The 21,885-nt window shown below is 48.1% G+C and overlaps 7 protein-coding genes across 7 annotated transcripts; 4 read left to right on the forward strand and 3 right to left on the reverse strand.

Annotated features, from left to right (window-relative positions):
• The first annotated feature begins 149 nt into the window (after window positions 1-149).
• GGS22DRAFT_159185 (uncharacterized protein) lies at window positions 150-1,535 on the forward strand. Its single transcript, XM_047960754.1, has one exon. The coding sequence runs from the start codon at window positions 221-223 to the stop codon at window positions 1,304-1,306; it is 1,086 nt and encodes a 361-aa protein (XP_047820851.1). The 5' UTR covers window positions 150-220; the 3' UTR covers window positions 1,307-1,535.
• GGS22DRAFT_159187 (uncharacterized protein) lies at window positions 1,536-5,232 on the reverse strand. The gene is made up of 3 exons (XM_047960755.1): window positions 3,327-5,232; window positions 3,071-3,250; window positions 1,536-3,018 (listed from the first exon to the last, which is right to left on the reverse strand). The coding sequence occupies exons 1-3, from the start codon at window positions 4,594-4,596 to the stop codon at window positions 1,874-1,876; spliced, it is 2,595 nt and encodes an 864-aa protein (XP_047820852.1). The 5' UTR covers window positions 4,597-5,232; the 3' UTR covers window positions 1,536-1,873.
• A 285-nt stretch (window positions 5,233-5,517) lies between these two features.
• Window positions 5,518-6,634, forward strand: GGS22DRAFT_159189 (uncharacterized protein). Its single transcript, XM_047960756.1, has 3 exons — window positions 5,518-5,985; window positions 6,051-6,311; window positions 6,406-6,634. The coding sequence occupies exons 1-3, from the start codon at window positions 5,756-5,758 to the stop codon at window positions 6,491-6,493; spliced, it is 579 nt and encodes a 192-aa protein (XP_047820853.1). The 5' UTR covers window positions 5,518-5,755; the 3' UTR covers window positions 6,494-6,634.
• A 494-nt stretch (window positions 6,635-7,128) lies between these two features.
• GGS22DRAFT_159190 (calcium/calmodulin-dependent protein kinase type I) lies at window positions 7,129-9,469 on the forward strand. Its single transcript, XM_047960757.1, has 2 exons — window positions 7,129-7,930; window positions 8,064-9,469. The coding sequence occupies exons 1-2, from the start codon at window positions 7,733-7,735 to the stop codon at window positions 9,093-9,095; spliced, it is 1,230 nt and encodes a 409-aa protein (XP_047820854.1). The 5' UTR covers window positions 7,129-7,732; the 3' UTR covers window positions 9,096-9,469.
• Window positions 9,470-14,403: 4,934 nt separating this feature from the next.
• Window positions 14,404-16,709, forward strand: GGS22DRAFT_159197 (PAP2-domain-containing protein). The gene is made up of 3 exons (XM_047960758.1): window positions 14,404-15,272; window positions 15,483-15,622; window positions 15,811-16,709. Exons 1-3 carry the CDS (start codon window positions 14,833-14,835, stop codon window positions 16,551-16,553), a joined length of 1,323 nt encoding a protein of 440 aa, XP_047820855.1. The 5' UTR covers window positions 14,404-14,832; the 3' UTR covers window positions 16,554-16,709.
• Window positions 16,710-17,113: 404 nt separating this feature from the next.
• GGS22DRAFT_199343 (MFS general substrate transporter) lies at window positions 17,114-19,180 on the reverse strand. The gene is made up of 3 exons (XM_047966279.1): window positions 17,757-19,180; window positions 17,524-17,685; window positions 17,114-17,417 (listed from the first exon to the last, which is right to left on the reverse strand). Exons 1-3 carry the CDS (start codon window positions 18,865-18,867, stop codon window positions 17,230-17,232), a joined length of 1,461 nt encoding a protein of 486 aa, XP_047820856.1. The 5' UTR covers window positions 18,868-19,180; the 3' UTR covers window positions 17,114-17,229.
• A 1,282-nt stretch (window positions 19,181-20,462) lies between these two features.
• GGS22DRAFT_120551 (LamB/YcsF) lies at window positions 20,463-21,751 on the reverse strand. Its single transcript, XM_047958213.1, has 2 exons — window positions 21,525-21,751; window positions 20,463-21,448 (listed from the first exon to the last, which is right to left on the reverse strand). Exons 1-2 carry the CDS (start codon window positions 21,588-21,590, stop codon window positions 20,762-20,764), a joined length of 753 nt encoding a protein of 250 aa, XP_047820857.1. The 5' UTR covers window positions 21,591-21,751; the 3' UTR covers window positions 20,463-20,761.
• Window positions 21,752-21,885: the final 134 nt, after the last annotated feature.

Below are 21,885 nucleotides of genomic sequence, written 5' to 3' on the forward strand. Positions count from 1 at the left end.
TCCAAGGTTTCCAAAAAAGCCTAAACCGACTAAAAAAGGGGTTAGGGGGTAAGGGGCTCAGGGGCTACCAATCTTATCGATAAACACCTCCAAGCTCGGACCACGTCGATCTTTGACTCAATTAACACACGAGAATTTCCAGCTTCAATACGAAGATTTCGGAAATATCTTGATATTCGATTGTGGTTCCTAAGCAACTTACAATCCTACCGCCTTTCCTATGCCTCCAAATACAGGACTGCGCATCGCGCGCGTCCACCCTCTACTCCTCAACCATGGTTCCGGACTTTCCGCACCCTTGTTGGCGCCTCTCTTCGCGACGACCCATATCTCTCAAGCTCGAAAGCGGTTAGCTCCAACACAGTCGAACTCCAGCTCTCAACGACGAGCCGCCTCAACGGCGTCTCGAGTCGAAGAGCCAAAGAAAGAAACAGCATCCCCAACCATCTCAGAGCTGGCCTCCTCCCCAACCCGACCAACATCTCCTCTCACCCCTTCCACAACCCTCAACCCACCCGCCTCAACACGGCCCCCACCCCTCGAGCTGCCAACGCGAGACCCGACAACCTCGACATTCACCTACTGGTTCCGCTTCGGCAAAGCCTACATGTCCTTCTACAAGACCGGACTCAAGGCCATCTTCACGAACCGAAGCCTCCTAACCCAATCCGCCACCACCACCACCCGCTCCGACATCCTCCTCCGTGAACGAGTACACCACGATATCTTCCGCGTCCCAACCTTCGGGCTACTGCTCCTCCTCTGCGGGGAACTAACACCCTTTGTCGTCCTCGCCTTCCCGCACTTAACACCCTACACCTGCCGCATCCCAAAACAAATCGATGCTCTGCGACGCCGTGCCGAAGCCCGGCGAACATCCAGTTTCTCCGCTTTACAACGCGTTGATACCCCATCTGCGAAGCTACATTCCTCGGGGCTAGGAAGCGGACATGTGTGTCGTAGCCTCGGGCTGACCAGCACGGTGTGGGATAAAGTTGGGTTAGACTCGCCGTTCAGCAAGTCTTTAGCGGAGCGAGCGGTATCGCGGCTCGCGGCAGACAACGCGTTGTTACAGGACGGGGGCGGGGTAGAGGCGTTGGTGGATGAAGAGGTGGTGCTAGCGTGCGAGGACCGGGGGTTTTACGTTCGGGAGAAGTCTGTAGCTGAGCTGAGAGGCGAGCTACGAAAGTGGTTGCGTAAGGCTGCTCCTAGGAAGGGTGGGGGCCATGAGGAGGTGAGGGCGGAAGCTGAGGATAAGGTTCGAGGGTTGTTGCTTGGGCTAGATGGATCTGATGGGGAAAACTAAGGGTTAGGTCTAACATAAACGTCTATGGATGAGATGGACTGGTGAGTTTAGTCTATACTAGCTAGTACAGGTCAAGAGTATACGTGTAATGATACGAAGATATGTACGATACGATACAATACAATATGGTAGGAAGGGTTAAAGACAGGCAAAAACGGATCAGACAAAACTTGGCTCACTTAAAAACAGCATGCAAAAAAAAAAAGACAGCAAGCTCAATTCAAGTAATTCATTGTCATCGATCGATGGCTTTCATTTATGCTATCAAGCCTATCTCAGAATTGGAAAGCGATGGCAAAAGCTGAGGCCAGTGTGTCCTTCAAGCGTACACATTGGTACCATAGTGAAAAGACCATCATCCTAGGTAGCTTTAGTACAAGAATTCCAGTACACATCCAGTAGACACCCAGCAGGCATATTTAGTCGCGCAAGAGATGTTGGTGGTGTTTGACGGTATCTGACCAAGGGGAATTCCAGATGATTTATTAGGCCAACGTTCCAGAGAATGGAACAATGAAGAGGGCATGTATTGAGAAGTTGTACTCTAGACATTCTAGAGTGGCTCGTTTACTGACGGTAACGAGCTAGCTGTGCCATGATGGTTTGCACATGCTGACTTGGATCGCCGCCTTGGGCACCTGTCATTCCGTGTGCTCCAGGGGCAGGGGCAGACGGATAGTTTGCGTTATATTGTCGATTAACTCCGTGTGCGTAAGAATGGTTGCTAGCCCCGGCACCTGTGTATGCTACGTTTGGATTCTGGTTAGGTGGGGGTCGTGCAACTGGCTGGCCAGAAGGATAACCCTGAGGGGCATTAGATGGTGTGCCTTGCTGACTATGAAGAGTTCCAAGAATCTTCTGCAAGGTGGCATTGTCTAAAGAGCCCTGAGCGTGGCTGGTGGGAGGGGCTTGCGCGCTAGGATAGGGCTGGCTCGAATACGAAGGAGGACCAGGCATGTATGTAGGCTGCGGAGCCACGGAATATTGAGGAGGGGCAGACGGATACTGCACACCACCGTAAGGAGGTAAAGACTGGACTACAGGAGCCGGAGGAGCCTGAGACCTGGCACGATTGACAAGCTGTGCCGCAATAGCAGGGGCGAGATCTCGATATTGATCATAACGAATGTTGTCACGCCCACTAGAGCGATTGAACACTTGTAGTGAAATAGTACCGTTTCGCTGTGATTGGTAATCGAGTTCAACCACTGCATAGACACCTTCCATCACCTGACGCTGGATCACGGCCTCTCGGGAGAGGTTAGAGTGTAGGAACATATCCTTCACTTTTAAGCCTAGATCAAGGAAGGATCTCTCAACCCAGCTGACGAAGTCTCTTTCGACTTCTTGAAGAACGAGGAATTGCACATCAGGGATGTCGCCTCCGTATCGACGAGGGATGTCGAGTTCTGCTTCGGAAGCGTGACGTCGGTATGGGCTAGGACTTCGACGTCGGTAGTGATCCGAGTCACGTCTTCCATAGCTAGGAGATCGAGAACGACCACGGCCGCCATAATCATCGTAATAACCGCGACCGCTATCGTACGAATTCTGTTGGCGATGACTTGATCGTCTCGGAGACGGTTGGCGAGTAGGACGATAATCGTCACGTCGGCCACGTGCGGCATCGTGACGTTCAGTATCACGTTTACTCTTATTGTTACGCTTTTCACCATCGCCATCTTTCTTCTGTGTGCGAGAAAATTCCAGGTCCACGCTTTGTTAGAAGAGGCACATATTTATACGATGAAAGAATTCACTTACGAATCTTGCGGCCTCTAACATCGATTCCCTGCAAATGGTCCATCGCAGCTTGACCTTCCATCAAAGTGTGATACTGTACAAAGCCATATGCTTGCTTCAGAGAGATCTGCGCCAAGCGACCATACTTAGAAAAGAGATCGAACACCTCTTTCTTCGAGACCCTGTCACTTGAGAGATTTCCTAATCAGAACCGGTTAGTGACTGATGATCAATGAGTACCTAGGTATCCATAGGAAGCATATGGAAAGCAGCCTACCGATGAACAATCTCGATCCCTCCGGAAAACGATCCCATTTCGCTTCGGATACGTAACGACGTTCTTCATGCAGGAACGTCTCCCATGGTTGAGACTGATCACTGGATTGGGATTGAATGCCTGCTGCAGCAACATAAGTAGGATCAAATTGTGGCACCGAGAACGGATGAGCAGGCAGCGCACTAAGCGAGGATGAGGGGGGTGGGGGTGGAAGAGTATTACGAGCTTCTAGGGCCGTCCCGGGAGCCCCGACTGAGTAGGTGCCGGGCGGAGGTGGCAGAGAGGAGGGGGCACCGGTGGCATGGGAATAAGAAAGACCCGGCTGATAGCTGAGGCCGGGAACATCTTCTAGACGCGCATGTGGCTGGGCTAGGGGAGGTTGCTGAGGCATGGGAGGCCGCGGTGGCAGGGACACAGATGACGCGTTGGCAGAAATCTGCTGCACTGACGACTGATTGGCAGATCCGGTGGAAGAATTACCTATGATCTTGTCCACGATGTCCTGGATGTCAATATTATCATCATTGGAAGAAGCACTCGATAGGGCTTGAGCTTCAGATTCAGGTTCAGTCTTGGGTTCAGTCTCTTCAGCTGCAGTTTCTGTAGGTGGCTGAGGTGCGCCCTGGGTATGAGTGATCGATGATGAGGCAACTACGGCCTGTTCTTGCGGCTCTCGAGGTTCTTGGGCCTCTTGTGGGCTCGAGTGGCTCGTGTTCGGAACAGGTTGGTGCACATGTTGAACAGGGATACTGAGAGAAAGATCATGTGAAGTGGAAGTGTTAACTTCAGAATGATCCGTCTGCGATTCAGACAGATCAGAACTAAGAGCTGATGCGTTCGGTCTGGATACATCTTGCTGGGCTTCAGTACCAGAGGTACCAGCAGCACCATTATGCTGATCATGATTAGGATGCTCGTCGTTTCTATCATCCTTAACTAAGGGCGTCTCCTCTTCCTTGTATCCGTCATCGTCAACTTCGAAATAGGTTAGATACGGAATTGGTTCACTAGTGCCGCTAGGATCGCCGCTTTGATAGTTGGCCGTTGCGGCGCTGCCATAAGTTTGATTCGATGCTAAAGCTACGTCACTGGTCCGGCCCGCGACAGCTGCGGAAGGGACTTGGTCGCCGTCAGAGAGCGACATGGTATAGAGAGTGTCGGCTTGGTCCTGGAGGGCCGGTACTACAACTGGAGACGAAGGATGGAGGGGGGCTGGCGAAAGGGGAGTTAAATTGGCAGTCGCCAGAAGTTGAGGCGATGTTTCGGTCATCCAGGTGGCATGGGAGGCAAGACAATCTAGAGAGCGTTGCCTTGGGACACCTTGGGCGATAGTTGGCAACCTTTGGAGCTGTGATCGGAATTTACCTAGGCACCTAAAGCTTCCGCTATGTTGACGGAGGTGTAATGCGATGTTGCCTTTGGAGGGGAATATTCGAAAAGGGCCTGTCCAAACTGGCAAAAAAAAATCACAGAGGATGTTGAGACGAGCGTGGAACGTTAAAAACGAGTGTTAGATGGAGAGATGAGGTAAAAGACAGAAGCAACCTGAAAAGTCAAGTGTACTCGGACATGTGGGACGACTAGGGATTAGCACGCGTAGTTTTGCGCGCTTCTGCGGTTTTTTGTTGGATTTTGCTGGTTGGTGCCAATGAACAAATAATCGACAGAGATTACCCAGGTATCGATCCGGATATTCACACAATGCTGCTCAAGCGATTCCGAAGGGTATCAGTGGTATGGACGGTATCAATGGAGAAGAACATATCATGTAAAATGGAGGTTTGAGGTTTCAAGAAATAATGGTAGATGGAGGGGTGGTGGGTTGAGGCTTTGCGAAGATGCAAGGTGCAAGGTGCAAGGCTGGTAGCTGGGATGGGGAGAATGAGATCAATTGCTGCGATCAAACTCCGATGATAAAGAATGCAGGAAATTTTCTAGAAAGGAATTGTCCTCTAACAAACCTTGTACTCACCTACATAGGTACCTACTAGCTAGGCGCTAGGGTGTTATTGCCATTGGCTGATTTGAGATTATACTACGGGTTATAGGAATATTAGAAGGCGCTAACGGATAGATGAATGAATCTACTCTTAGCAGATAAAACCGGATAAAGACTTATCCTTTACTGATAACATTTAAACCTCCAAATCTCCAACCTTGGAAACAGTCCAAGTTACAAGAAGCCCAATTACTTGGAATACAAAGGAATGGAATATGGTGGAATAATCCAATTCGATTGATTCCACTCAACCCAACTCGGTTCAATTCAATTGTATCTTGAAAGTAGTATTTACCTAGTTACTCAGCTAACTGGATAATCTTTGAAGAATCCGAGCTCTAGCCATTAAACTCCAAGGCCACTGATTCGATGCTAAAAGCAATAACACCGGCTTAAAGAAGCAAAGTTCGAGGGGTTCTCATTCAAAATCATGTTTCGATCCCTATCCACGAAGCTCGCTTCATCTCCTGTATTCAAGTATCCTGGAACATCACACTTACATGTGAGAACTGTACAACACAGGGCGTATGATACCTATTACGACCAAGATGATCTAGTGGAAGCTAGGAAATGGCACGCCTCGTTCAATGAGAACAGCTTACCAAAGGGTCATACAAGCTATTCGAGATCTAGCGGACCCGGAGGACAGCACGTTAACAAGTAGGAACTTTCAAGTCATGTTACTCTTACAGTTACTAGGTGCCCAGATCTGACAGTTCGACTAGAACTGAGAGCAAAGCTACGACAGTGTGGCCTATCGAAGAATTGTCGAAGGATCTACCCAAGTTAATGCGTGCAGCATTGCGATCTTCAAAATACTATTCCAAAAGGAATGACTCTATTACGATCCAAGCTCAGACACAACGGAATAGGACCGCGAATACCGAGGAGAATCATCACAAGCTACTTGAAGAATTGCACAGGATGTACAAGGATCACGTACCTGGAGAGACAAGTGAGGAGACGATCAAGAAGTACGAAGACTTGTACGTGAGCTTCCTTCCATCCACATTTACCTGTATTGTTTCGATCTTGAAGTAAGTACCTAGGTTGGATCTTAATTGACCACTGATAAAATAGAGCGAAATCGTACCATGAGAGCAGGTTGCAGTCGAAGAAGCAGCATAGTTCCAAGAAGGCGTCCCGAAAAGGTACTTATGAGGAATAGACACTTCCACAGTTGACAGTTGTCAGTCTGCTCAACTTCATAGGTGCCTACCTAGGTATTCATAATATTACCGATTAACCTATTCGATTAATGATGTAGCAACCTTGGAAATTAGGACCTGACAATGAATTATTACACGAGCAACCGTGTTCGATCATTGCCCAGTAGTAACTACCTAAGTACCTACCTAATGGCGCAAACTCCTTAATAGGTAGTCTTATTGCAAACTACCTACATAGCCCTACAAAACTGACGACAACTTATGTGAGATTCTATCTAGGACCTAGGTAGGCTACATATAAGAAATATCTCATTTGCGATACATAATATGAACTCCGCATCTATTCCTGTGCGACTAAAGGACTCGAGATAGGAGAATGGAATAGACATGTGGAACGAATCGGTATTGAAGAATATGTACTCTGCAGTATCGATTTAATCGCGTATGCAAATATGTACGAAGTACTTAGTCCTTAAATCAGTCCTGGATTCCCCGCTATCACGGGTTTCTATGTGTCTCGCGGCTGACTAAAAGGTTGAATGAGGGGCAGAGTTCATGGGTGCGGGAAGTTTAGTTTGGGAAGGTTTGAAAAGGTTTGGGAAGGTGGAGTGACAAGCTGAAATCCTAACGGCTCATCTTTTCCGTTTGATCGTCTCAGCTGTTCTTCATTTTTAGAATGTTACATAGTAAAAAAAACTAAACACGACATCTGTCAACTTATTCCAATTATTCTCATTTAAATTGTTTCTTTCTCTTCATACCCAATCCACGAGATTCGCGTGTACGGCAGTCATTTAGACCCTAGTAGATATCCCCGCAAGGCTGATTACCGCGCGCCATACCCGATCATTCGCACCCGATTACCCCCTACACGCCTACACGATATTTATCTGCCTTTCCACCAGCTGAAGTCTTTGATCTAAACTCGAACTTGAACTTCAATCTCCCAAACTTTTTTTTTCAAATTATTTACATGATAATATACTCTTCATATCATCAGTTGTTTCGAACATGTGGGAATAATCCACGAATAAGAGACGAATATCCCTGACCGAAACCTGGCGATTATCAAATCACTCTCACCCGCTTACGAAGAAAGACATCGATCTATCCTAGGCGGGTTGTCAAAGACTGCGCAATATCCCATAACTCAAAATATAGAATATATATCTCCATTCCATTCTTAGAAGTCAATATAGTCTTCTTAGACACGACGTTTCATTTCCGCTTTATCTACGATGGCCACTACTGTCAACCCCGCCAGTAACGGCTCTCCCCGTCCGAACCCTCAGATTCAGCCATGCAGATACAAGGTGGGAAAGACATTAGGCGCTGGTTCATATTCAGTCGTAAAGGAGTGTGTTCACATTGACACCGGTCGCTACTATGCCGCGAAGGTGATTAACAAAAGGCTTATGGCCGGCAGGGAACATATGGTTCGTATCCTCTTTTCCTGTATCACCTCTTTATCTACTAGGTAGAGAATCATGTTTAGGCTTCCACATGAGGCTTCTCGTGTAGCCTTAGGCTAGTTACCACGATAACTAACTGTATACCTTATTCCATTAGGTACGAAATGAGATTGCCGTCCTCAAGAAAGTCTCGATGGGCCACCAGAACATCTTAACCCTCGTTGACTACTTCGAGACAATGAACAACCTCTATCTCGTGACCGATCTTGCGCTTGGCGGTGAACTCTTCGATCGCATCTGCCGCAAAGGATCATACTACGAATCCGATGCTGCCGATTTGATCCGCGCGACTCTTTCCGCCGTCGCGTATCTCCACGACCACGGAATCGTGCATCGTGATCTCAAACCGGAGAACCTACTCTTCCGCACACCTGAGGACAATGCCGACCTTCTGATCGCCGACTTCGGACTATCGCGCATTATGGATGAGGAGCAATTTCACGTTCTAACGACAACCTGCGGTACCCCCGGCTATATGGCGCCCGAGATTTTTAAGAAGACGGGTCACGGCAAGCCTGTGGATATTTGGGCCATGGGCGTCATCACGTACTTCTTGCTTTGCGGATACACGCCGTTCGATCGCGATACCGACTTCGAGGAGATGCAGGCGATTCTCAACGCGGACTACAACTTCCAGCCGGCGGAGTATTGGCGCGGCGTCAGCGACCACGCCAAGGATTTCATTCGACGATGTCTGACGGTTGACCCCAACAAGCGCATGACGGCGCACGAAGCATTGTCGCATGCCTTCATCGCCGATTACAGCCTAGGCGGTGACGGCGACAGGGGTCAGAATCTACTCCCAACCGTCAAGAAGAACTTCAACGCGCGCAAAACTCTTCACGCGGCTATCGACACGGTGCGAGCCATCAACAAGTTACGGGAGGGTCAGGCGCAAGCTCACCTTATGGACGGCACCCGTTCGGCGGAACCAGGGCGGGGTGCCCCGCCTCTCAAAGACGTGGCTCAAGGCGACTCGGGGTACTCGAGCACGCAAAACGGAGACGTGGAGATGGGCGGTACGGGTCCAACGTCAGGGGTACCAGCAAGCTTAAGGCCTGGCGCTGCTGCGAATAGAGTCGTCGAGACGTCAAAAGGACTATGGACCGCGAGCCAACCTCGAAGGTAAGGAGGCACACTAGTCATGGGAGAACTCATGCTAGCATCGTTGCTAGAGCGACAAGAGGAATTATCTTATTTAGAATGCATCTCAGGAAAGCGAGCGAACAGGTATTTAAGGCATGTGATGACAGATCAGTGTAATTAACTTTATGATGAGACGAGACGAGATAGTTTCCGGTACATAAAGTGTATGAGCAGGAAAAGAAATCAGCTCGAGCAGCATCCGCTTTTTTTTTCGGGATGGAGATAGTCGGGATTTCAGCAAACAACTGAAGATATCACCGATCAGATATGGATCGCATCGAAGGGATGATGGGAGATTATCTAACCCTAACCTAATTGATATAACGACCCAATTCGAGGGTGAAATGAACAATTTGAGATGCTGATCTTGTTACCCGCATGCATAACGTCCCTTCTTGATTTATCACTTTGCTTGTCACCTACCTAACGGTAGGTATGTATATGCAGACACACACCTACATAGTACATACACAGATACAGGTACAGTAAGACTACCTACCTAAGATCGATGGTGTCGTGATATACACTGCGGGCAGGGCTTGCAAGACATGTGATGCGCCTATATGCATCCCTGTCATATGACGGTAGATGAGATGAGCTTGCTGGCTTAGGTTGGCTGCACTGCACTATTCGGCGCCGGTCCTGCTTTTTTTTTTCTTTTTCTATGGAGATAGTTTTATGAAAAGCTATGCATATGGATCTTCACAGATACCTATTTCGGTTATCAGAAGCACAGCTTCTAGATTTCTCTAGAGCATATCCACTACTTACCGACCATCCGAGTAATGTGTATGCACATACTACAGATGCAGTAACAGCTGAAGATTATTTAGTTCCCAGTTCCAGGTCAGGTTCATGGGCGTTAGTAGGAATCTGTTATCTAATGCCAACTTGAAGAGAAATTGGACTAATTGGGACGGTCACAAGCAAACATCTGGGCAGTTGAGGAAGTCGTGAATCGCAATCCGCGCGCTCCATGCATCACTGCAAGCTTGTCCCGGGTCTTACAAACGACCTACGATTATTAGGTATGCAGGTATGTACCTGGCCAGCTGGCTTGCCTGAACTTGCCTGAGTAATGCCAATGCAACAGGTCTCTTCACCTCCATTTCATGAATCATAGGCTCTGGTTTAGCCAAGCTAGAGTTAGATGCGGGCGTGCAGAAGAGACAATAGAGCTTGATTTTTTTTGGCCCGAGTGTCTTGGGGGTTAGACAAGCATGATATGCCGATCTTGGGCATAATCAGAGGCGTTAGAGTACATAGTATGCACCTTACCGGTATCGACGAGGTAGAGGATCAAAGTAGGATCGCCCGAATCAGATCCCAGCCTCGTCTTTTCATAAGGTTCTTATTCCTACTCTTTTCGGTTATTTTATTTTTTTTCCACCGCTCGTTCTCGTTCTCGTTATCCTATTTTTATGTCAGCTTTTCTACATACGTGGAGGGAGTCATCCCGAGCAGTGCAGGCGGCGTAGGGCTTAGAAGAAAGCAAATGTCCCAGGTAGATTTCAAGGCCTATGCACCATGTAATAGACGTCATTTGCGCCTAAATCTCCAGTGATAGATAGTGGCAGAGTGGGTAGAAACGGGCGACGGGTTGCTAGCCAGCTAGCTTGTCTGCTTGTCCGTGAAAAAGAAAAGAAAAATTAAGAGGAAAAAATTGAAGTACAAGTGCCGAGGTCTTCCCTGTCATGTAGAGTACAATCCATGGATATGCATCTTTGGTTGGCTTGACTGGGATATGCTCGCGTGCTACAGGCGAACTACTGGAGAAGCGATTCAAGCGATAAAAAGTAAAGAAATATTTAGATTGGACAATAAATTGTCGGTATTGGTGTAGATGCAAGAGGTATCCCATGTACCGTATGTATTGTACATACATACATGTCCATACATGTCCATTCCAACAGCCCTTTCCAAGCCCATCTAGCCAGCTAGCCAAAATTGTGATCAAAGTCGTGACTAACGTCCAGACTTGTGTAACACCTAGCGTTGTCGGGTTTGTAATGAAGGAAAGTCAAACCCGTCTGTCCGTTTTATTTTGTCCGTTGTTGCCGAATTGTCAGCCGTCCCATACATAGATGGACGGACCTGCGGACATGGGATTCTTCAATGTCGCGTGATGCGAATAATGCACATGCCGTCAAGGAGTCAAGGTCTAAAAGGAGAGATAAGTTATCGAGGTGCGGTGGACCAACATTCGCGGGGAGAGTAGCATTCTAGAAAGTATTCTGGTCAGATCTTCACATGGTGCCACTTTGACGCTCTTTTGCTTCATCGAGAGTCCATTTCCAAGTCCACCCAAGCCCAGAATACAACTGTATGAAGGAGCCGAGACTCGGATAAAAGTGTCTCTGTTTTTCTTAGTCGTTTTAATCGTTTTCCAAGTCGAAAAAAATCGCACGATCCCTTATTCGAACTTCGTCTAGTCTAAGGGGCAACTCCGAACGCCGTGGCCCGAGATGAATTGGTCTACAATTTTCGCTTATTATCTAATTCTTTGCCCACTTGGCTGCTTGGTCTTCGGCGCATAGCTTTGTCGGTGAATCGGGGGAAGAGCGGATACCGAGCCCGAGCATTTGCGGTCACTCGCGGGTTATATCCACTTTAGCTCGCCAGTACATACCTTGAGGTAAGTAGGTATGTACCCACTCCCACGCGATCTCGCTAATACGCTGTAAATTGACAGTGACTCTGATAATTGTGACCGTTTCATGGTCTTAAGATGTTGACCCCCAACTACCAACTGCGACCACAGCAGCACAGGTACTCAACCTCTCCCGTCCCTTACTTGTTTGGCTAGGCGCAGATGCGCAGACGCATCTTGATCCATCCATCCAACCTCATTCGATTAAACTGCAACTATCTAGATGCGCATAAGTATAACAAGATCGAGAGGATCGAAATCACTCACACGACACATTGCAACCTACTTACCTGTCTTCCTGTCCTCTTGTCTCCCTGTCCTGGGCCTGCCTCCCCGTCTTCCTATCTACCTAGTACCTAATACCTATAAATTGCGTAGATTGCAATAAAAACTCTCACGTGTCCATTCCCCATTCCGGATATTAAACTATCTTCTGTAGGGGCAATAGTCCATGACATATACGCGTACAATGAATCAGGATGATTGTGACAAGAGGCTCTGTGACCTCAAAAAGGTGGAAAATGCAAGAGAGTGGGTTCTGCCAAGGACCTGAGACTGGTTTAACGTCTCGGTGCCAAGAGACGCTTGCATCGTAGTCGTTACACAAGCGCGCAGAGACGTAACTGTACAGAGTACATTGCCTCGTACTGTACTTCGCACATCGTACCCGGCTCGTGTGCGAGGTACTGTACTTTTGCTATTCTGTCCAAGACTCGACTGCTGCTCTTTTCTGAATCCCGTACAAGATGATTATGCACATGTGTGCACTAATCAGCAGCTCTTGCAGCCCGATTCCCGTCCGTCTCATCCGAATTGGTCCGGCTCTCAGGTGTGCTGATGCTTGTGCTGACTGATTCGACCGGCCAGCTTCCACATGATTCTCCGGTGTGGTTCTGTCGAAATCGAGGATTGATTCTGGCAGTCTTGGTAGGTATTTCATAATGGGGAAAATTGATAGGATGTAAGATTCCCTATATATAGTGACTTCCAAGGTTCGAAGAATCCGAGGTCCCTTGCTTAAACCCTACGGATATCTGACATGAGAATCTAGCATGTCAACATGGCACGGGAAACTAACAATCGGATTTCTCTTGTCAAGGCTGTCAGGGCTGAGGTTATTTGATTTCTATGCTCGGACTTCGCAAACCCACTGATTATGTCATCGACATTTAACCCTTGCACCTCGTTTAGTTACGAATAAGTAAGTAGACTTGTATAAAAAAGACCCGGTTATCAATCATAGTAATCCACCATCCCAACCTTGAAGAGATGCCACGAGCTTCAATTAAGCTCGATACCTAATGTACCTCTAAGTACTTCGTGGGTAGCGCAGATTTAAGGTTGACTTGCGGCGAGGCTAACGATTTAGGGCGGGAGATAACATTCCATCAAGATATGATTAAAATAATTAAAATGATCAAAATGATCGAAGTGTGGCTTTAAGCTGTATAATAATATTTGCAATTTTGCTGCGTGATTAGACACAATTATTACACGGGCTGTATATGGGGGTCTAAAACACTGCTAACTGTTGCCAATATCTTGAATGTTTGTTACACCTGACCCTTTATACGAAATGCAACTGGCCAACCCAAGGTGCCAAGATGCCTTACATGAAAAGGTTTTATGTAGGATATTAAATCAACCGTCGGTTGGTCAACCTTACGTCCAGTTCATGGCCAAGCGGCAGGGCTGTAAGCTGTAAAAAGGTCTTCGGATAACACCCATACGCACCGCCTTGGCAAAACACAAATCTTCGATGAAATCCTTCAAAGCCATGAAAGCCATGAAAGCCATGTAAGCCCTGAATGCCCTGAATGCCCTGAATGCCTTGAAGTTCGGATGTCATGTACATGGATACATGTACCGTACTTATACTGCGTATTGAACTGACTAATGGTGTCTTGTTGCGAAGGGTTACCCGAAGAGATCCTAGTCCTATCGCAGTTACATATCTGCGGAAGGAGCGTATTCGGGATACAAGGGCGAGTAAGTCACCAATCCGGACCGTGTTAGAATTTAAGGTTGCGCAGGGTTGCGGTACAGCGCTTGCGCCGAACCGATTTCTTAGAAATCATGGTGCACTAAGGGGTCACATTTTCGATTCGCCTCTTGATCTTTCCGTGATGAGTTGTAATGCAATGTACAGTACAAAGAATCAGTGCGTTGTAGGTGCACCTAACTAATTAACTCCCGGATGCGCCAGAAATCGGGATTGGCCCCGCTAAGATGTGAGTGTTTGTATGTACAGTACCTAACACCTGCAGATGTACGTGGTATTGTACATATCTTTCTTAGCGCGTTTAGTGCGTTTTCCAACATTGAATGGGTGTTTTAGTGAATTCCGTAGCGATGAATGTACCTAAGTACCGGCATTATGTACATCTGTTGTATTCAAAAATCCATTACTCACAAATCCCAAATACCAATCCCACTCCTAAACGGTCTAGGCAGATCCCCACAATAAAAAAAAAGAATGATCCCTATCCAATAATTCATGACTGTAGAGACCAGATTCTACCAATGAGCAAAAGCTCCTCTTTTCACATCCCTGTCCCCGTTATATCCGGATAGTGAGTTATTATGTACAGCGACAAAGCCCTTGGCCTTGGGTCGGTAGGGTTTTTTGAGTTCCTTTATTATTAAAGATCATGTACCTGCCCTTCCCTCTCTGACTCCCGCATTCCTGTCGCATGATTTAGGAATTGCGTCGCGTATGTGATTCTTCAGTCAAGCCGGCGACCTTTGATATTTTACCTGGGACGGATAACTCTTCACCTCAGTATACTTAACCAACCCTCCGCCGCTCGCCACCCGTCTTTGGTTTAGTTTGGGGATCTTTTGGTACAACGACGACTAAATAGAGCTAGGTCAAAGCTCTTCCCCCCCGCCATCCGCTATCCGCATCCCGCTGTACTTGTGCCTGTGCCTGTGCCTGTGCCCGTGCCGTTGACGAATACGGTATTTAACTTTCTTGAAGGACAAGGGACAATACATAAAAAATAAAAATAAAAATTACAAAACTAGCTCGAGTATCATTTCTTCGTCATACTGAGACGAAAGAGATCCGATGCGGCAGACAAACACCACAGTTGTTGAAACGGAGACACAACTCCCTCTGGGATGGCGTGAGAGGTTGAGTCCGTCTAAACTCAGCTCGATACCAGGACGTTACAATCTTCCTCGAATGTTTAGAAAGTCCGGCCACTCGACAAAACAGATGCGCGAACCTGTGCCGACAAAGAGTATTTCTGCTCTCAAAACATCTTTCAAGATCACAGACACCTTCGAGGTATTGAGGACGAGGAGATGGAGTGTATTCGATGTGCAGTATGCTGTGGTGACAGCGCTATGCATCTTCTCAATATGGATTGTTGAGCCTTCAGCACCGATAATCAAGACCGCCGCCGGACTTGGATACCTTTTACTTCTTTTAATGCCCGCCACAAATCAATTCTTTCTACCGTCTTGGCCGATATGGACTTACCTCCTATTCTTCTTCTCTAGCCGGTAAGAGATTTTTTTCTCATTTCATAATACCTACAGAATACAAGGACAGAAACAGAAGCCAAAACAGCAACAGCAACAGGAGCAAGACACCAGATGAGCCCTGTGAGGCGCATCTACTCCTGTATCGCATCGCAGCACAGCGCAGCCCAAAGAAGCATCCTACATGATACTAAAACCAAATGCAATTGTCATACTAACCTCATGAACCAGATTCATCCCCTACGATATTCGCCCAGACATCTTCGTCAAGGTTTTGCCAGCCTTGGAAGATATCCTGTACGGAACCAACTTCTCCAACTTTTTCTCAAAGTGGACTCACCCTGTCCTGGACGTTATCGCTTGGTTCCCATGTAAGACAAGCCCCATTTTCGGACGGAGACTTAATTCCCTTCGGTGCCACCATTCCTCAATCGGGTTCTTAGTCGGACCCGAGTATTTTTTCAAAGAATTTAAAACATTTAAAACATTTCATCGATTTTAATCGATTTGATACAATACCGAGAATCCCGAGAATCAAAAACTAATTTCAATTCGATAGATGGTATCGGTCATTTCGGTCTTCCCGCTGTTTGCTCGGCGATCATGTTTATCTTCGCGGCCCCTGGGACGGTGCCAATGTTTGCGAAGAGCTTCGGTTGGATGAGCACGCTAGGCGTAGCGATACAGCTATTCTTCCCCTGCACGCCGCCATGGTACGAAAGGCTACACGGCTTGGAGCCCGCAAAATATGGGATGCAGGGTTCCCCCGCCGGCCTAGCGCGGATCGACGCCCTATTCGGAGTCGACATGTACACCACCAGTTTCACCACTGCCCCAGTCCCCTTTGGCGCTTTCCCGAGTCTTCACGCCGCCGACGCCATTCTCGAGGCTTTATTCATTAGCCATTGCTTCCCGAAATTGAAGGGTCTCTGCTTATTTTACGTCTGCTGGATCTGCTGGGCTACGATGTATCTCAATCACCATTACGCCGTCGATTTACTTGGAGGTGGTATTATCGCTTACTCGATTTTCGCTACTGTACGCAAATTTTGGTTACCCCGGCCGCAGTCCGGTAAGAAGTACCGATGGGAATACGAATATGTGGAGGTTGGTGAGAATAATAAGAATAAGGCGTTGGACGAGGAACTTGGATACGCATCCGTTGGCGCGGGTAAGCGGAGCGCTGATTTTGGCGACGAGTTTACCGTGCTGGATAGTTTCATGCACTCCGGATCGTCAAGCGGCAGTTCAAGCCCGACGTCTACCGTCCGCAGCGATAGGAGTAATAGGCGGACGGATTGAGGGCACGATTTGGATGGGGATGAGGATGAGGATACTTAATTGCATAGACGAGACGAGATGCCTCGGATATTATGATACCACGATACACTACTAATAGTTATTAGAAATAAATAACAAATAATAATGATACCAGATCAGTTCCTGGATACAAACAAGCCATACGTACAGACACCATACATACAGACACTGTCATTGGTTTCCTCTGAATCAAGCTTTACGATTCGCAATGGGACAATTGCGTGGTATTTCGATGCGGCGTCGATGCGGCGCGGAATCAGCGCTAGGTCCGCGATATAGATCGTGATCGGTAGATGGAGTGTTTTGAATCCACCCTGGTCCTTGCGATGTCCCAGGTCATAGCTTTTGTGCAATCGGGGATGGTGACGCGCGTCTATTTGTGCTTGCGCCCCTCGATTTTATGTCCCAACACTATCGAATTCGATGTTGTGCAGAGAGCCCTGCAACGATGTTTACTCTGCGACACCTTGCCGGTTTAAGAATGAAGGATTCGATGGCGGCAATTTTAGACGGAGACCTATTTAGCTACGGTACCTAATTAGCTACTGCAACCACTTTAAATCACCGGACGTTTTAATCCGAGCGACATCTATTTCAGCTTGTTTCAATCACAAGCCCTATCGACGTTTGGTGCATTGTGTACGAAGTATTGAGGCAATTACATGACCGCGTCGGCTCCGGCGCTGGTTTGTCCAACAGCGAACTTTCGCTTCTCGTCTGTATCCAAGACTTGAGACCCTGATAATCCCTCCTCCGCTTGGCTTTCGTTGTCGGAATTCGGTGTATTGTCTTTTTCGGTTGGGTTTAATTCGCGAACGACGAGCCATGTAGGGAAGGACGCAAGAACTAGGTGATGCTACGTTAGTATATACGTATATCTTAAGAGTTGGTAGGTATGTATATGAGGTAGGTAAATAATCGGTCAGCGTAAATGGCCATCGGTAAAACTCACCTAGCAATATCGTGTTCACAGCCAAAGGCACTCTACCTCCAACCCATTTCTTCGTATTGAGGCCGAAACTGATAGCTTGTGCGAAGCTCTCCTGTCCTCTCAGGATACCCGAGAGCCGTGTCAATTCCGAAATGTTGTCCGTCTTGCTAGCGACAAGGTAATCTGGTAGGAGTCAGCGTATTCCACCTCATAGGTAACTCGCATCCGTAGGTAAAGGCAAGTAAGTCACTCACAAAGCCAATTCTGCAAAGCCTGCCTAGCAAAATCCCACAATATCAACACAAAGAACCCCTCCACAAACCCCTTATCCTCCCAGTCGTACGCCGGCGGGTTACGCGTGTATTTCTCCTGCACCACCCAGCCGTACGTCCACGCGATGATATGCCACATCACAACCCAATAGAACCCAATCTCAACGCGCCGCTTCACAGGGAGCTTCTTATAGTCTAGTAGCGCCGAGACCAGTTGCGAGGACAGCAAGGTGCCGAAATTCCCCGCGAAGCCGACAAGCGCGCGGGCCCTGACGCCGAAGTAATACGACTGGAAGTTCCCGCTGTACTGATTAAAATACGCAGCCCAGAACACAGGCAAGAGTAACAAGATATCCCTCCTCTTACAGCTCGCCCACAACGCCCTAAACTCCGCGCCTAAGGTAGCTTCGCGACGAATCACAACCTTAGACCCATCAGCGCGCTGCACCTTCTCCGGCGACGAGAGCAGTAGGGCCAACGGCGCAGCAACACACTGTAGCGCGATGAAGACAAGATACGTCTGATATCCAACCTTGCCCTTGGCCTTAGCATTAGCATCATGATTAAGCCCCAACACAATCGCGCCTCCAACCAACGGACCCCCCGTCCGGAACCACAGCCAAATATTCAAATACCGTCCCCTCTTCCCGGGCTCCGGGTACCCCAACGCAATAGCGCCCTCACTGGCCCAGAACAAACCCGCGCTAAACCCGCACGCCACGGCGCCGACGAGTACGAGCCACACGTTGCCGTACCGGTTATTCGCGTACAGGCCCGCGGAGTAGACGGGGTAGCCCACGGCACCGAGGAAGAGCGTGCGCGAGAGCCCGATGCGGTTTGCGATGGGGGCACCGAAGAGACAGAGGAACCCCATGATACTGAATACGAGCGCGTTGGCCGCGTTGACTAGGTACGGCTCTTGAGCGCCGCCCGCGCCGAGGTTCGACATGGCGTTCCAAAGCCCTGGGGCTAGGAAGCCGACGCCGCCGATTACGATGGCGTTGAAGAGGGTGGTGTGGTACCATGTTCGCTTTTGCGGCGGGACAGAGACGCTGGTAGTGTCCGGGGTTGGAGAGACTGCCTCGGTAGCCATTTTTGCGGATGGGGGATGTGATGGCAACTGGTGTTTTGTTATGGGAGTTGTCCTATCCTGTCCACACTAGGTGTCGTCCGAGCGAGCTCGAAGCTGGTCAAGGCGAAAGTTCGCGAGATCTGACCTACGTGCGTATGACAGCCCCATCTCCCACGTGGGAGACGCAACGTTGTTTTTGTATCAATCGTTATCGTCGAAGTTGGTTCTTCTCTCCCTTTGCGCGATGATACGCTCCGATTGCGACATCTATACTAGACCCACTATCCCGGCCTGCAGCCAAGACGTCGAGCACCGGGATGTCCATATTTTCGGCTCGTCTAGCTCGTTATGGATGATGCCGGGAGCGCCTTGCCGATTTCAACCGTTAGGAAGCGAATTATCTTCTTGTTTAGGTATTGTTGAGGGTATGGGTGCGATGTCGAATATTTCAAGACTCCCGGATTGGCATCTCCCAGAATTTCATCGCCGCCTTTAAACTGGTAGTAATATGAACTGGAGAGTTCGTTCAGTTGAATTCGACAGTTCTCGTGTTGTCTATTGCCAGTACCTTTGGATAGACTTGTGGTGATAGCACTTAGAAAATTTGAAGGTAGATGAATTCCATCGTACATGTAAAGCAACAGTAAATGTTTCCAAATTCGATAAACCTATTTTGATATTATTGGTATGGATTCATGACGAAGTACATACCCGCTTGCCCCTAACCAGTATCGCTACCTGTAAACCAGGTTCCAAACAAATAAGCCAATGAATTCCCAATGTCGCTATGGTAGAATAGTCAATCCAGGGCAATTAGACTGCCCAGCGGTTGAACCACAAAATATCCTCAAAGCCCCATGCTCATACACCGAATCTAAGTCTCATGGTGTATCTCGGCTCCTTGTTTCTCGTCGTTCGGTTGCGCGAAGGACATTGTTCCTCTTGAATTTGGACTCGATGGCCGTCCCAATTTTCAATTTCCAATCATGACAAGCCCCCATATCAGAACAAGTATGAGTATAGGTATGACGATAACCGATGAAATAACTGTGAAGCTCCAAAACGTCCCCACGGCTGGGATGAAGACTAGACAGCTTCCAATAGAGAGTAAAGGAACAAAGATGAAAGCCGTGACGAGTAAACGTAGGCCGTGGTCGGAGACCCCTGGATCCTCTTCACGAATGGCCCGAAGGTGCACGGGTATGCCGAGAATTCTTTGAAGTCGGCGGATAAATGGTATAATCGTAGCCCGTTGTTCAATGACCGATGCGTTTATGAGAAAGTTGTAGCCTATCCGGAAACATCGGGCGATGATCGTGAAAGCAAGGATTTGTGCGACGTTTGTTATTAGATCCATCATGATGTTTGGTTTCGGAGCTACCACGGTGTGCTTTGGAGATCGTGTTTTGGCCGGAATGGAAAATAGGATAGTTAATACCTAGGTAAGGATAGTGTGTTGTTAGATGACCAGGTTGAGAGTTAATATTGCGATATTGAAATTGAAGTTACCAAAAGTGATAGATATGGTACCTATTTGAATGTTGAGTTTAGAATGTGAATAATATCAAGAAGAAGTTCGTGGAGGCTTGGGGAATTAATCATAAGTCGAGGGATTTCCAGTTTCAAGGATGTCACTTCCATATTGTATCTTCCAATGTCCTTGCCATCATTGACGAGTTGATCTTGCTAATGACTGCCCAGGTGAACTACCTAGTAATGTATGAGAGATAACATGAACAAGCTTGCTGTTTCCGTATGAACATTCGTGCATAAGCCAATTCAAGGAAAGATCCTTCCTAGACCTGAAAACTATCCCCTGATTTCCAAGTTGTCAATCCATTTCTTACACATGTTCCCTTCCATCTCTTCATTTTCTGTGTATCATACACTGAGTACCTAGGTAGGTAAGTAATTATTACCCTCTCAATTCCGCCTTGACAGCCTCTCTTGCCGCCGCAGCATTATCCAACGCACCCGGCAAGTCGGAATGAATGCATATACTAAACCCTTGCCGATCGACCGCTATTTCCACCATATCCCCAGACTTACTTTCCACCTGACCCTTACCCGCAAATGCGAGAATCCGTTTAGCAACCAATTCAGGGGTAGCAGGAACTGATTCCGCCACCGACATGAGCTGCCCCTCGTTGTTATAGTTGAGGTCCGCGTAGAACTCAGGGATAAGTTTAATTCCAATCCGCTTGCAGTCCTCCACCATATGCTTCGTGGGAAGACTGTAGATAGGTACGTTGAAAGCCTTCACTGCGCGGAGCACGGCATCGCGGATGTCGGCATCCCGCTGCACGTAGAAATACAGCTCACCGTGCGGCTTCACATGGTTTAGAGGGACGCCCTCTGCCGCGAGTATGCCGGCGAGGGCTCCAACTTGGTACAGTACTAACGCGTACATGTCATCGGGGGCAACGGCCATACGTCGCCTACCAAAGCCGAGAAGATCCGGCATTCCGGGGTGAGCGCCGACACGTACGCCGTGCTGCTTGGCGAGACGAACTGTACGAACCATGGTTGATGGGTCACCGGCGTGGAAGCCGCAAGCGATATTGGCGACGTCTACGTATCGCATCAGATCTTCGTCTGGGCCCTGTGATCGTTATTGTGAGTTACTAGTGAACAGGGAAGTAGATGAGTACCTACTAGGAAGATAGATACAGACTTACCATCTTCCATCTCCCAATGCCTTCCCCCATATCGCAATTGATCTCTATCCAACGTGACTCGGCCATGGCATACGACTAACTGTGTACTAGTCTTGCTTGGAAGCTGAAGTGATTTTCGGTTGGGGTTTCCCAGTGATCGCAGTCATATGCTAGTATATATCAGGGCTGTCATTCATTTGAGGATAGGGACTGAGGGAGTAGCTCTATCCGAGCAGATGGTTCCCCGCAGGTATGACTTGCAGTGGTCTTGTCTCAGTGGTCCGACTTTCGATGCATGCAGTTAGCTGCTTCAACCCCATAAAGCCGATCGGTGCTCTTGTCCACCAATCACTCCTTGGGATGGTTATCGTGATGAAGTTCG

Source organism: Annulohypoxylon maeteangense (assembly GCF_022496945.1).
Source record: "Annulohypoxylon maeteangense strain CBS 123835 unplaced genomic scaffold GGS22scaffold_5, whole genome shotgun sequence".
Taxonomy (NCBI): domain Eukaryota; kingdom Fungi; phylum Ascomycota; class Sordariomycetes; order Xylariales; family Hypoxylaceae; genus Annulohypoxylon; species Annulohypoxylon maeteangense.